The 13,205-nt window shown below is 45.4% G+C and overlaps 1 protein-coding gene across 6 annotated transcripts in view; it reads right to left on the bottom strand.

Annotated features, from left to right (window-relative positions):
• esrrb (estrogen-related receptor beta) overlaps window positions 1-13,205 on the bottom strand; it is a 51,300-nt gene continuing 38,095 nt past the window's right edge. For all 6 annotated transcript variants that reach the window (XM_019857344.1, XM_019857341.1, XM_019857343.1 and 3 more), the window contains 2 exons: window positions 4,017-4,286; window positions 1-308 (listed from right to left, as the gene is read on the bottom strand). In XM_019857344.1, the coding sequence (XP_019712903.1) occupies window positions 64-308; window positions 4,017-4,286 (515 nt within the window). In that variant the 3' untranslated portion in view covers window positions 1-63. The remainder of the gene's footprint in view (window positions 309-4,016; window positions 4,287-13,205) is intronic.

Raw genomic sequence — 13,205 nt, forward strand, 5'->3', positions numbered from 1 at the left:
GAGCACCCTCTAAATCTTGCTTCCAAAAAGTCTCACGGTACAGCACTAAAGCAGCTCCAAGAATCAGACCTTGGCCTCCAGCATCTCCAGGAACAGTTTGTGCATGGGCACCTTGCCCTGCACCTTGATGCTATAAAAGTGCTGCACGGCCTTGGTGGCCGTCTGCCGCAGCAAGGGCAGGGTCATGAGCAGTTTTCCCGCCCGCCGCGGGTCCTCCGGGTGCTGGCTGCTCTCGTAGTCCTGCAGGGCCTCGTGCAGAGCGTCCTGCAGCTTCTGGACCGCCTCCATATCCTCTATGTGCATGGAGTCTATTCAGAGGGAACAAGATTGAAGAAGAGTAAGAAATGTGCCGTTCACTTGAACACGCCTATATCAACGGGAGGGAGGTGGATTTTTGAAAATTAAACCTCGTGATTGATATGAAGTGCTATCAGAGCAGTGAGGTGAGGTAGGGAACACGTTATCAGTATATTTCAACCACAGACAGGACAAAGAATGGATCATAAAAAAAAACAACAACGTGTGCTTTGTTTTATTTATTTCCTTCCACTCTTTGCGGTGCTGCGCAGCTTATTAAAACGGCCTTTGACCGCCCACACTGAAAATCAATGTTATCCCGCAGTAACAATGGCATGAATCGTGGGCTGATAGCGCACATTAAAAACCCCGTTTGGGAAAGACAGACAATTATTAGGAGATAAAATGGGGGCTCCATTAGAGAATTGGGCGCCATAAGCAAGTCTGTGATGAATGTGACACAATTAATTTTCCTGCCTACTTACTTTTTATGTAACAAGGGAAAAAACTTATTTCTTGTACATAATTCAACAATGCTGATTTGAATGTGTACTTGCCTAGTCTTTTTCAAGATTACTCTACAATGCTCTTCTAGATAAGCCAAGCCCAATTTCAAAGTAGTGAACTGATCGTGACAAATAAACAGCTAGAAGGAAGCACACTTCGCATCATCACTCGAGGATTGTATTAAGTGAGAGTGTGAGAACTTCATACTTAAAAAGTGTGTTTTAATATGTTACGGTGTGTATTAAATAAATGTCAATGTATTTCAAGAAGCAGGCTCAAACTTGTGGCCCGGGGCCATTTGTGGCCCGCATGCTGATGTTTCGTGGCCTCCTACTTGACTTCAAATTTTAACCCTTTCAGGGACAGCGGTTACTACAGAGGACAGTTTATCATGTTATCAGGCTGCAGGGTGCATGAAAAGGTTAATGTAAGTCGGGCCCCACATTTTTTGCCATAGAAGTTTTGTGTGTGTGTGTGTGTTTCAGGCACAACCTTTTCCAAAACCTGCCGTGGAGAGAAAAGTTGGCAACGAAAACTGACAATTTCCAGAAAAAGAGTAGAGGGAATGTCTCTGTTGAGCACGGGGGTCACCCCAACATGTCTTGAATGCACAGAGAAAGTTACAGTGCTCAAGAAATCAGACGCCATTACTCAACTGGTTATGCTGAGGAGCATGCAAAGTCCAAGGGAGGTGATAGTGAGGACCAGGTCACATACCTTGTTCATATTCCGAAGAACCGTTAATGTTCGAACTGTTCATTAAACCGAGTGTGAGACCCCTTGGTTGAAGCATATGCAATGGGTAAAACCATTAAAAAAAAACCCCATATCTTTCTTTTATACGGTCTGCCTAAATCGCGGCTTTTCACCTATTGTTTGTGGGTCTGCAAGGTATCCCCTGCGATAAACAAGGGTTTCACTGTACTCACTCAAACTTGGACTCAGTTTTTATTGGACTTAATTTGGGTCATATCTGAGTCGACCACCTGTGCAGTCTTGAGTTCAAGTACATGTCTACGGCATCATGTTACACGCTTCTCTCTCATTGTCGCCTTTTGCTCCGTTGCTATCAGCCCCGCTCTCTCAGAGAGACTCGGCGGCGGCACGTCTCTCACTGGGCTAACCGTTGTCTGACACCCCAGAGGCGGCGAGTCATTGGCCACCTCACGTGTCTCACCTTGGCGACATGCGGTTTTGGCCACTTGGGACGCTCAAAGGCAAAACAGATTTTTGAAGCAGGACCCGTATTCATTGACTGGAACAAGTGTATTCCCAAAACCTTGAGACATTTTTCACTCTGACGGCTTTCAAGCCCACAGTGGTGAAATGAAGTAGGTCGTTTGGAAAAGGCAAGGGAGAGGGAGAGGAGACAAGAACATAATTATCTTTTGTTAGATTTCCACTGAAATAGAAAACAGAACCCTACTGAGTATTTTTACTAATAAGAGGTCCACCCCCACCCCGCCACCCGCATTAAACTAAAGTCGCACACACATTTACACCCTCATTTAATGAGACTATACGGCAGCATGTGAGGTAACAAGTATAGGAATTCTCCAATGCTTAATCATTAAAGATGGATTTTCCAACTTCCATTTCCGTAAATTACAAGGTATATTATGTTGTTTAAGAGCACAATTATTCAGTTTTGCTGATTCGTTCTAAGTGTTTGGAAACTCTTTTATGATATCATTTAATTATTGAGGGGTCATAATGTAACTGGGACATCCTTGGAAGAATAACAAAAAAAAAATAAAAATGCGGGGTGATGTCAAAGATACCAACAAGGGAAGAAGGAGCGAGCAGCCTGTAACGTTTGGAGGAGGGACGGACTTAAAAAAAAAAAACACTTTGAAGAAACAATTTCCTTGCAATCTATCAGAAAGCCCACATCGATGTGATTGATAAACTGCTAATTACAAAATCAATGGCCATGAATTTTCACAGCTGTCAAACGGGGGTTTGGGGGGGAGGGGGGTCCCTGGAGAATGATTTCCCAGAGACCTTGTTGTAACCTGGCGGACTCCCTCCTCCTCCCCACCGAGCCCACCGCATGACCGACGCTCTCTGCTGTCTCAAAGCAAATAGCTTGCATCAGCATTTTCATTTTTCAACCTGGACAAAACAAAAGGGGGAGCGGCCTGGTGACCCGGCGTGCATTGATCAGAGAGGGGGTGCGGCTGAGGGTGGGTCGGTGGGGACAGGTCCTGCCTCCTCAAAAGGATCCTGTCGATAGCAGCGTGCCGTCTTTGCATTGGAACAAACGAGCTCTATCCCGGCCTGATACTCATTCCATTCGACTTAACACATTTTATTGACAGCCACTGTGCTCCTAATGAAATGCTAAATTTATCTCCAGCGGCTGCTGTGGCCTGCGGCTACTGTTATGGAAATAGCGGAGGAGAAATACCACAACTCACAAGGTGTTCAATTAAAAAAAGCTCCCTCCATTCCGTGCCTCTTTCTCGTTGCGTTGCCCTTATCTTCTCCCCATCTGTGCGGCTCACGCTCTAAACTAAAGGTTACACGCTAGAAGTCCTGCAAAAGTGAGAAATGTCATCTAGGAAACTGTTGGCCAATATCTCAGTTTCATCGTGTGGTCAGCATATTCACTGGCCAAATAGGAAAAGTTTCAAATCAAGCAAACACTTGATGGAAAATACACTGAAGGGCAAGTTTTTTTGAATATCGTATGGTGTAATAAAAAAGTCAAATACAAAAATGTTAGGATTACAAAATTAATTCAAACCTCGATAGTGTAATTTTTTAAATTTGAAAATAATAGAATAAATGTACACTATTAAAAATAGTGTGTGTGCGTGTGTGTGTGTGTGTGTGTGTGTGTGTGTGTGTGTGTGTGTGTGCCTGCGTGCGTGCGTGCGTGCGTGTGTGTGTGCGCGGGCGCAAGCGTGTGTAATTGAACAAAAATGGTGACATAAAATGTCAAATCAACAAACAAGTGACAAAACGGAAACATTATTTCCAGCAATTATAAATCTATAATCTATAAATCTTCTAAAAAAAATGGATATAAAATCCAAATGATTTTATTGCGTGCAGCCACTTGACACAATACATTTGAGTAAAAGTGTTTTCTTTTTAAAAATCTGATTCAAAATAGTACAAAACGTAAAATACACATTACCAAAGACGCATGTTCGATTTGGTTTGCTAAAAATGAAATCCTAATGAACAATGTGTGCACGTCTCACCTGAGTTGGCGAGAGCGATGGCCTTGAGTGTGACAAACTCCTCCTTTTCCACTTTGAGCTTCTTGCATTTGCGGACCAGCTGCAGGATGGACACGTAGAGGTCGAGCAGGCCCGTCAGCCGCGAGTGCTCCTCGTCCATGATGTAGTCCTCGGCGTATACCAGCTCGTCCTCGTAGGGCAGAGAGCGGAACACGATGCTCAGGATGAGGATCTCCATCCAGGCGCTCTGCAGCAGACTCATCTGGTCTCCCAGAGACAAGGTGGAAAATCCTGGAAGGTCAGGGAACAAATACATTTTGAGCTACAAAGGTGCTCAGTCGAACGCAACCTCTGCCGTTTCGTGTGGCAGCGAACTGCAGACACAAAAGTATTGAACCCCTGCAGTATATCTGAACTCCTGTCATGAGAATAATGCGTTATTCACCGACAAATTCATCAAAATGCAAAAATTACAATTCAAATGAGCACAATGTCATACAAAAATTCTCCATTGTAGGAATTCAGGACAAGCTTAGTGCAACAGTGACGTACAAAAAGTGGGGGCCGGTGAAGGAGGAGGGGGGCTCTGTGCCTTGATCCAGACCAGCAATAGAAGTTAATAAGCTTTTGGAAAATTCTAAGCTGGTTCTTTTTACTGTTGATCAATTAACTCACGCTAAACAAACTAATTGGCGGCTCGGTAGTCGACTGGTTAGCATGTTGGCCTCAGAGTGCACAAGTGCAGGGTTCGATTCCGGCTACGGCCTTCCCGTGTGGAGTTTACATGTTCTCCCCGGGCCTGCGCGGGTTTCCTCCGGGTTCTCCAGTTTCCTCCCACATTTCAAAAACATGCATGGCAGGCTGATTGAACACTCTAAATTGTCCCTAGGTGTGAGTGTGAACATGGGTGGTTGTTCGTTTCTGTGTGCCCCGCGATTGGCTGGCAACCGGTTCAGGGTGTACCTCGCCTACTGCCCAAAGACAGCTGGGATAGGCTCCGGCACGCCCCACGACCCTTGTGAGGATAAAGCGGATCAGAAAATGAATGGATGGATGGATCAACAAACTAAAAAGTCGGAAGCGTGAAGACCATACCCTCCAAGGCCAAACTATTGCCACTTGTATCAGCACAAAATGACACATCTTCAGGTCCTTTATGTAATTGTTAAAATGTTTTCAATACATTTTTATCGGCCCATTTATCATTCCTCCATAGTTTTGTGGACATTGAATAAAGAGATTGTTACCTTACAGGTATAATCATGAAAACAAAATGTCTTGGTGCAAGTCAACATTTGTTTTTTTCTCATGATGAAATACTTTTTCTCAAGAATTTGTCATTCCGAAATTTGAGATGAGCACAAGTGCATCGAGAGGAACTCACTGGAAAGCACTGCTTCAATTTAAATGCACACAGGAAGGTCCTGTTTAAAGCAGGTGTCAGGGTGCTTGAGTGGGCTTTACCGTGGGCGACGACAGTAAATCGGTGCAAAGGTCTGGGATGCACAAAGCCAGGTGGTTACCCCTTGCATCCTGTCATACTTGTGCTGGTGAGCCGAGGATTAGCGCTGGGACGAGGTCCCGTTGCAGAGGTTGAGGACATGACACACACATGGCGTTTAGGAGGAACAAGGTGATGAGGGAGCACGTGCACGCAAAGCTTAAAAAGTTACGCAAACAGATGTCACCCGGGAAGGGAGAAGCACGGGCAGCGCAGGCCTGCCAGAGTGCGTGCACAGAAGCACGCACGCACGCAGAAAGTGTAGCAGTGCAGTCAAAGGCAAAATCAAGGCAAATCAAAGGCTTCCACTGCAATAGCAGGGTGGGCTCAAATAGCCAAACGGGCGCCAAAGCACTCAGTCACAACTATTGAACATAAAGTTGCTTTGTGAGAAATTCAAAAGAATTTAAAAAAAAAGTGCTCGTCTAAAAAGAGAAAGATCTTTGTGTCTATTTCCCTGGATGCTAGGCAGCCATAAAGTGTCAAGGCTACACCCGCCGTGAACGCCACCCTTTCCCTCCCTCCGCCTCTTGTGCCTGCAGGCGGCCCATTCTGACAGCATATTAGGTTCTCCAGCTCCACGAATGATTAACATGATTGCTTTTACAAAGTTCGCTGTTGCCATGCCACCTGCCACTGCGTGATTAAGAGGCGATAGATTACAGTATTGACCCGGCCTGCTCAACACATCTATGCCCTGCGTTTTCTCTGAAAAACAAATGACCACATTTGGGGGCCGCCACCAGCCTCCGTGTTTATCTGCTTCTGCCCGGGACAACAATATCCCCCCCCCCACACACACACACACGCACGCACACACACACACCAGTTGTGCCACAGAAAAGGGGTGCTGTGAAAAATTGATTACGGTTGAAAATAACATCCGTCCATTTTCATCACTGCTTATCCTGAACAGCGTTTCAGGATGGTGCTGAGGCTATCCCAGCTGATTTCGGGTGGAAGGCAGACTACATCCCGAACTGGTCACCAGTCAGTCACAGGGCACGTCGTCCCTGAGTGGGAACCGATCCCGCGCTGCCCGCACACAAGTCAACAAGTGTACCACGACGCCACCAGCGACTTTGCTAATAACACGAATTAAAAGCCATGATGTGGAAGCAGCAGAAAAAGGAACCAGAACCCGGCAAAATGGTACCTGTGTTCAATTCCCCTTATCGTGGTGATGACCACTGCAGGGGGAGAGCTGCAGGATACATTAATTAAGAGATTGTGATCAGAATGTGCGGGCCTTCACATTTTGAAGGGGAATCAATAGTCGGTAGAATAGAGTGCTAACAGTCCGGCAGGACTGGTCAGAAGGCTGGAGAATTTGGACCACACAAACAACTGCCGAAAGCACTCAAAGCGCGTCACTATTATCAGTGGGCGCAATAAAGCATAGTTTGCAAAAGTCTACGCCATTAAACTTACTTGGGGTAAATGTTCAAATGCTTTGTTGTGTTATTTCCTTGTCTGCATACGTGTCCATTAAGTTGGACAGAATGCGGACTGGCCAGAGTGAAACTGTCATCCGAGCACGGGCGCCTTCTTGATTGCCACATCAGGTTGGCATCGCAATCACTGGCAAAGCTCCGTCGAGGCTTTTAATGGCAAAGAGGGCTGAAGCGGAACTAAAGCGGCGCTCCCAATGTGACAGCTCGTGTGAAGGCCTCGTCCGGGTCTTGCTGAAGAGGCTTTAGAGTTGCTCTGATACAGCGCACAGCCCTCAGCCATACGCACACAGCCCAGCAGCCTACAATTACCTTTGACGCTAAAAGTCCTTAAATTTAATCCGCTGTTGTGAGATGGAGAGGCGGTGTTTTCCCCCGCTGCTCCATCCCTTCTCTTCAGGGCTGAAATTATCGCTCCAAATGGGATCTCGTGTCGTTGCCTTTCCTTTTTCCACTCAATTTAATCGAGTAATGAAGTGACTTCCCGACTCCGCAGGTCACAATGCGCTCCGGCCGCCGTGCTGTGAAGGTGGCCGGGTTAAGTGCCGCCAGAGTAGGTGATTTCCTCTAATGAAATATCAATATTTACATCTTCATTTCCAGTCAACGGCCAATGGTGGGGTTTGACCAAACATGACACGATATTGACCAAATCAGAGAGGCCTGTCTGCACACTTGAAGGCCCTTTTCCACTCCACCGCTGAGTGCATTTTAACGTCCCGCATCGCCCAAAATAATAATGGTAATAACAAAGCTCAGCTTTATCTTGTGCATTTAGCTCCGAAATGGATTTTCATTTTGAAGATTACAGGATGTAACGCGTGTTCATGACTGCCACTGACATATTCGCTTCCATCGAGTTTCAAAAGGTTTGCAAGCTGACAGAGTTAAACTGCATCTTTGCTCAAAAGGCTGAAGGATAAGAGCAGCATCGACAGAAGCCAAAACCATCATCGCTGCTTTTATCTCGCCGGTGGGCTCTCAACAGGAGGGGGCAGGCAAAACCCACAGACGGCCATCTCGAACCTCTCAGAGATTAATCAGACGACTGGATGGTCCAAAAATGAAATGCTGGAGATTTCTGTTGAGCTGGAGTTCATATTCTATTAATTTATTATTGTTTCCCTCTCCCCGAGGGCCATTAGCGCGGGTAATAAAAAGAGATGTAATTACGAGGCATGGTGGCCCCCTCCAGCTGCAGCCCCCTCGTAACTCACCCTCAATCAGACAACAGAGAGGAGCGAGCGAGGGAGCGGAGAGAAAAAAATGGCAGCAGAGAAAGGGAGTGAACTGGAGGATAAAAGAGAGGAGAAGATACAGGGTAGGGAGGAGGCAGATAAGGACGAGGGAAAAGGAGTGAGAGCATAAAGTGAAAGGGGACCAGAGAGCAGGTTGGGCGAAGGGGGGGGGGACGGAGATAGACAGTCATTGTGGCTGGACGCAGGCGGATCTATCATAGCCAGCTATCAGAAGGACAAGCAGGCCCTGAAGACTTGTGCCCGGCAGCAATCTCACCTCAGCCAAGGCAAGTGCTCTCTGGGCTCCAGTTGGAGTCAAACTGCCTCTAACTGGGCTCCAGCCGTCCTGCACATCATTTTTTTCACCACTATACCCTCCAACTGAACAGAGGGATCCTGCTGCGAGACGCTTAGCTTATATCAAAGTTTGCCATTTCAGATGACGCTTAAAAAAAAAAAAAAAAAAAAATTAAAAACTCTGATCTGGCAGAGTGCGGCGGAAGATGTATAACTAGTGGCAGTGATCATACGAGCGTGTGAACCATGATTCTTCTTGAATTAACATGGCAACATCTGGATCAACAGCAACCTGGTAATAAAATGTGGCGGTTGACACGGATAATTTTACCTCCAGTGGACACGCATAAATGTTCAACAAGCATTCCCGACACACGAAAGCTTTTACCATATTGGATGCAATTGATGCCAGCTTTCTACCTTCTTTCAAGACGATAACCATGCCATTATCCCATCAAAGAATGGGTGATTTGACCAGTGATTGGGTTCCATCCATCCATCCATTTTCTGAACCACTTTATCCTCACAAGGGTCGCGGGGGGTGCTAGAGCCTATCCCAGCTGTCTTCGGGCAGTAGGCGGGGAACACCCTGAACCGGTTGCCAGCCAACCGCAAGGCATACAGAGACGAACAACCATCCACGCTCACACTCACACCTGGGGACAATTTACAGTGTTCAATCAGCCTGCCATGCATGTTTTTGGAATGTGAGAGGAAACTGGAGTACCCGGAGAAAACCCACGCAGGCAACGGGAGAACATGCAAGGTCCACACAGGAAGGTCGGAGCCGGGATCAAAGCCACGCCCTCTGCACTGTGAGGTCAACACGCTAACCACTTGACCACCAGGCCGCCACTTAGTTTGTTTAGTGTGAGTTGATTGATCAATAGTAAAAAGAACAAGCTAACCATTTTACAAAAGCTTATTAAATTCTATTGCTGGTCTGCACAAAGATACAGAGACTCTCTCTTTCACCGGCCCCCCACTTTCTGTAATGCTAATCTTATAGTTGATTATTTTGCCGGGCTGCCCACATTATTGGGTTGAATAATGTTAAATACATTAATCCCCTTGTTTTAGTCCGCACCCCATGACCTACTGACCCCAAAATTGAAAAACTTTTCGTCTTCCCCAGGGTTCCAATGTTCAATCCCAACATTAGATATTGCTGTCCGCGCCAAAAAAAAAAAAAAAGCTTTTAATCATTGTCATAATTACACATAATTTATCTTTGCAGCCATGGAGTGGCAAAGCCTAATGAGGGGTGAAGCGGTGTTGATGGTCTCTTAAAGGCATACTGCCACCATCACAGGGATTTCTGACTGCATTTTAGTTTTACACTGAATGATCCTAAAATTAGAATGGGGAAACGATATAAAAAAGTAAGAATTTGAAAAGAGGGCAAATACTTTTTCACGGCACGCTACTGTATCTGTTCAAGTGGATGATGGAATTGGGTCACACGTCTATTAGAGCGGAAACCACCATTTGAGGTAAAACAGTCCCAAGTATTGAGTTTCAACTGTGAGGTTTGTATGGATGGATATATAAAACATGCGTTGTGTGACATCAAAATTAATATTTTCCAGTTGTCATTATGATGGGGGAATGCACCTGCTTATGTGTGACAGAAACCGCTCAACAAAGCCCTCCCCGATTCCACCTGGCAGACCTCCCCATCCTGGCGCTAGATCCTCCTCACTGTCTGCCTGTCTCTGATACGCTGTGTCCCATCTCAATCTCCCTGTAGCTTTTCCACCTTCCACCAGCCCTTTTCCTGTTCAGGTTCAGCCCTCAGCATGCACCTGATTGCTCAATCTATCTTTATCTCCTGTGTAGAAGCTTACGTCAGAGGGTAAATTGAATATACTAAGAGCCGTCTGTAGATGTCTATATTTAATAAAGTGAACTGATGAGGTGCTGATTTATTGCTGGCCAGTATTCACACTCTATTACAAGGAGATTACGAAGCTTGAGTGGGATCAGGCTGGCAACTCCGTAAGTAGATTTCACAATTTAATGGCAAAGAGAAAACAAGCGCCTTGGGGGGGGGCGAAGGCGGGATTGGTGTTTAGTCTTGGTGGAGGGCTGATGCTAATACGACAACTTATAAAACGACATCTCTGTTGTCTGCATGTTAACAACTAACATGCCAGACGCCTGCCAGTCAAATGAAGAGCTGATGAGCTGACATCCAAGAGAGCAGGACGAGAACAAAACAAACAAGACCGAATCATTAGAATTTTCTGTAATTCTAATACGAACATGCAATTAACCCTTTCATGTACCTGTAACCTGATAACATGGTAAGGTGTCCACTGTAGTAGCCGCTATCCTTGAAAGGGTTAAATGCTATATGAGGAGGAAAATATTTTTTCAGGCAATATCAGCCTGATGCGTCAATATATAATTGTGTGTTTCATATACTGGATCAAAAATACATTTTATTGTCTAGGAGCGAGGCAGCGGCTGCAGCAGAGTGTCAATGTTTGCTTGGCCTATGAGCCTTCTGTGAATTCCCATCTGAAAACACTCCAGCCGCAGAAGCTGGGTTGGGAATCGGCAAACACCAAACAACAAGCCCCTTCTGTATATGTTGCATGCATCGCGGCTTTTACATATGAGCACATGACATTCCCACTGTGGGTGGGAAAGAATTCAGGGTGGAACTTGAGGTGGGTGGAGTGAGGTGTGTGTGTATGTGTGTGTGTGTGTGGGGGGGGGCGGTCACTATCGCCTACCGTCACTCCTGAAGAAGACGGCAATGTCAAAGTAGTAAACAGCTTCCACCACACTGTGGCTGCCAATATACCAAGTACTCAGCTACATTAAACCTCTTGGACAATGTGAAATGCAGCTTTATGGGATGCAAGGGGACAAGACGTGTGGCTAGTGGACGACTATGTATGTCAAAGGTTGTTAGCACCTATAGGAGCAAGTAGCCATCTGTCAGCATCCCCCCCCCCACCTCCCAAACACTGCTACTAATGACCCTGTCACCCATAGGCAACAGCCGTGTTACACTCTTTTGCGTGGTGGTATTTGAAGCCGTGACACTCGTGACAAGAATATCCACAGTGATTATCAGTTAATCAAATACACGCCGAATGGTGATGTGCTTCTCGATTGCACCCTGCTTCAATATTGGGTCGTGTTATGCTTAGCTGATAGAAATGAGACTTTAAATGCACATTGATCTCTGTGTTAAAGTAAAACAAAACAGAAAAAAAAATTGCACCCACACTCTAACTAACACCGGGCAGGTGTGTAGGGGCGGAGGAGCTCACAGAGGTAAGGTGGGGCGAGGCCATTCAAAGATTTGAAAACAAATAATAGGATCTTAAAAAGAAGTGTTTTTCCAGTGCAGGAAAAGGTAATATATAACCTCATGATAAAATGTATATATCCTCTCTTCTGCTGCTCATTACACGTGCTTAATTCAACGTAAAAAAAAAAAAAATACTGTTGGAAAGGCTGAGTACCCGGTTTCATGAGTTTTAAATTGTTACATTTGGACTTTAGTTATTGGCCCATCTGTCAGTGGTCTAATCAATGTGGTCTAGTTCATAATGAACTGTTAATCTTTTTAATTCCATTGCCTACGGCGTCAGAAATCTATCAGAATGCAATCACCCACATGCCCCCCTTTCTTTTTTTTTTTTCTTTTTTGTCCCGCAGCTCACTGCAAACGCATGGTACACTACCCTGAGGTTGCTTTGGTGCATGGAGAGTTAGAGCATGGAGTGGCAAAACCACTGAACCGTCTCTGATCAGGTTCAGCCATGTACAACTCAATTATGCTGCTATTTCATGGCCAGAGGACACCCACTGTGCTAATACAGACGCCACCAATGTGGCAGACAAAGCACTCAGCTACCAGTCATCTGTATTTTGCCAACTTGTGTGTAAATAATGATAGATACTGTTACAAGCAAGCCCATATAAAACAGGAGTAAGCCAGTTATTTGAAAACAGATGAGCATAATCTACTTAAGATAGTATAATACTGCAGGTACTGCACCTTGTTTCGCAGAAGACACTCTGGCTTACTGCCTTAGGTTTTGGGTTAAATGATCATTACCGCCGCATTTGGAATGACACAAATCCCATTACCATTATGCATTTATGCAATGCACAATATGTGTTAGTATAATCTGATTATCACAACACACTTTTAAGACCGTCATGTGAAATATAACATAATCAGTAGTCGGGTCAGTTTTTCGTGTTTTTATAAAATACTAAATCAGTGACTTAGGCCATTATTGTTTGAAGGTAGCGCTATGATGCAGGTTTAAGTTTAGCGGCAACTTTTGGGTATTGGACAATGAGAGTGTGTGTCACCGGGTCACCTGAGTTCCAGTCCTGAGTAAGCTTCTTGGTTAAACTCTCAGTCTGCTGACCGTGCACGGTGCATGGTGAGTTATCCAAACAGTTGAGATGCATAATGGGCCACAGCTGAGGCCAGGCGCCATGAGCATAGCCAGTGCTAATCTCCTTACTATCAGATCTGTACCTGATTAAAACCCTACCTTCTTAGAAGTACCCGGAGACCTTTTCAGCACAAAATGCACCTGCCTTAACTGACTTGACTTGGATGAAAAGAAATATATTGCAATTGAAATGGTCTCTCTTCACCTCATCACGTCAGTGCTGTGCTTGTTCGGGTTGTGCAACTGAGAAGAGGTTATGGAAGTGGCAGAGAAGCATACATTTATTTCGT

Source organism: Hippocampus comes, unplaced genomic scaffold, assembly GCF_001891065.2.
Source record: "Hippocampus comes isolate QL1 unplaced genomic scaffold, H_comes_QL1_v1.1 scaffold32, whole genome shotgun sequence".
In the NCBI taxonomy this organism is placed as follows: domain Eukaryota; kingdom Metazoa; phylum Chordata; class Actinopteri; order Syngnathiformes; family Syngnathidae; genus Hippocampus; species Hippocampus comes.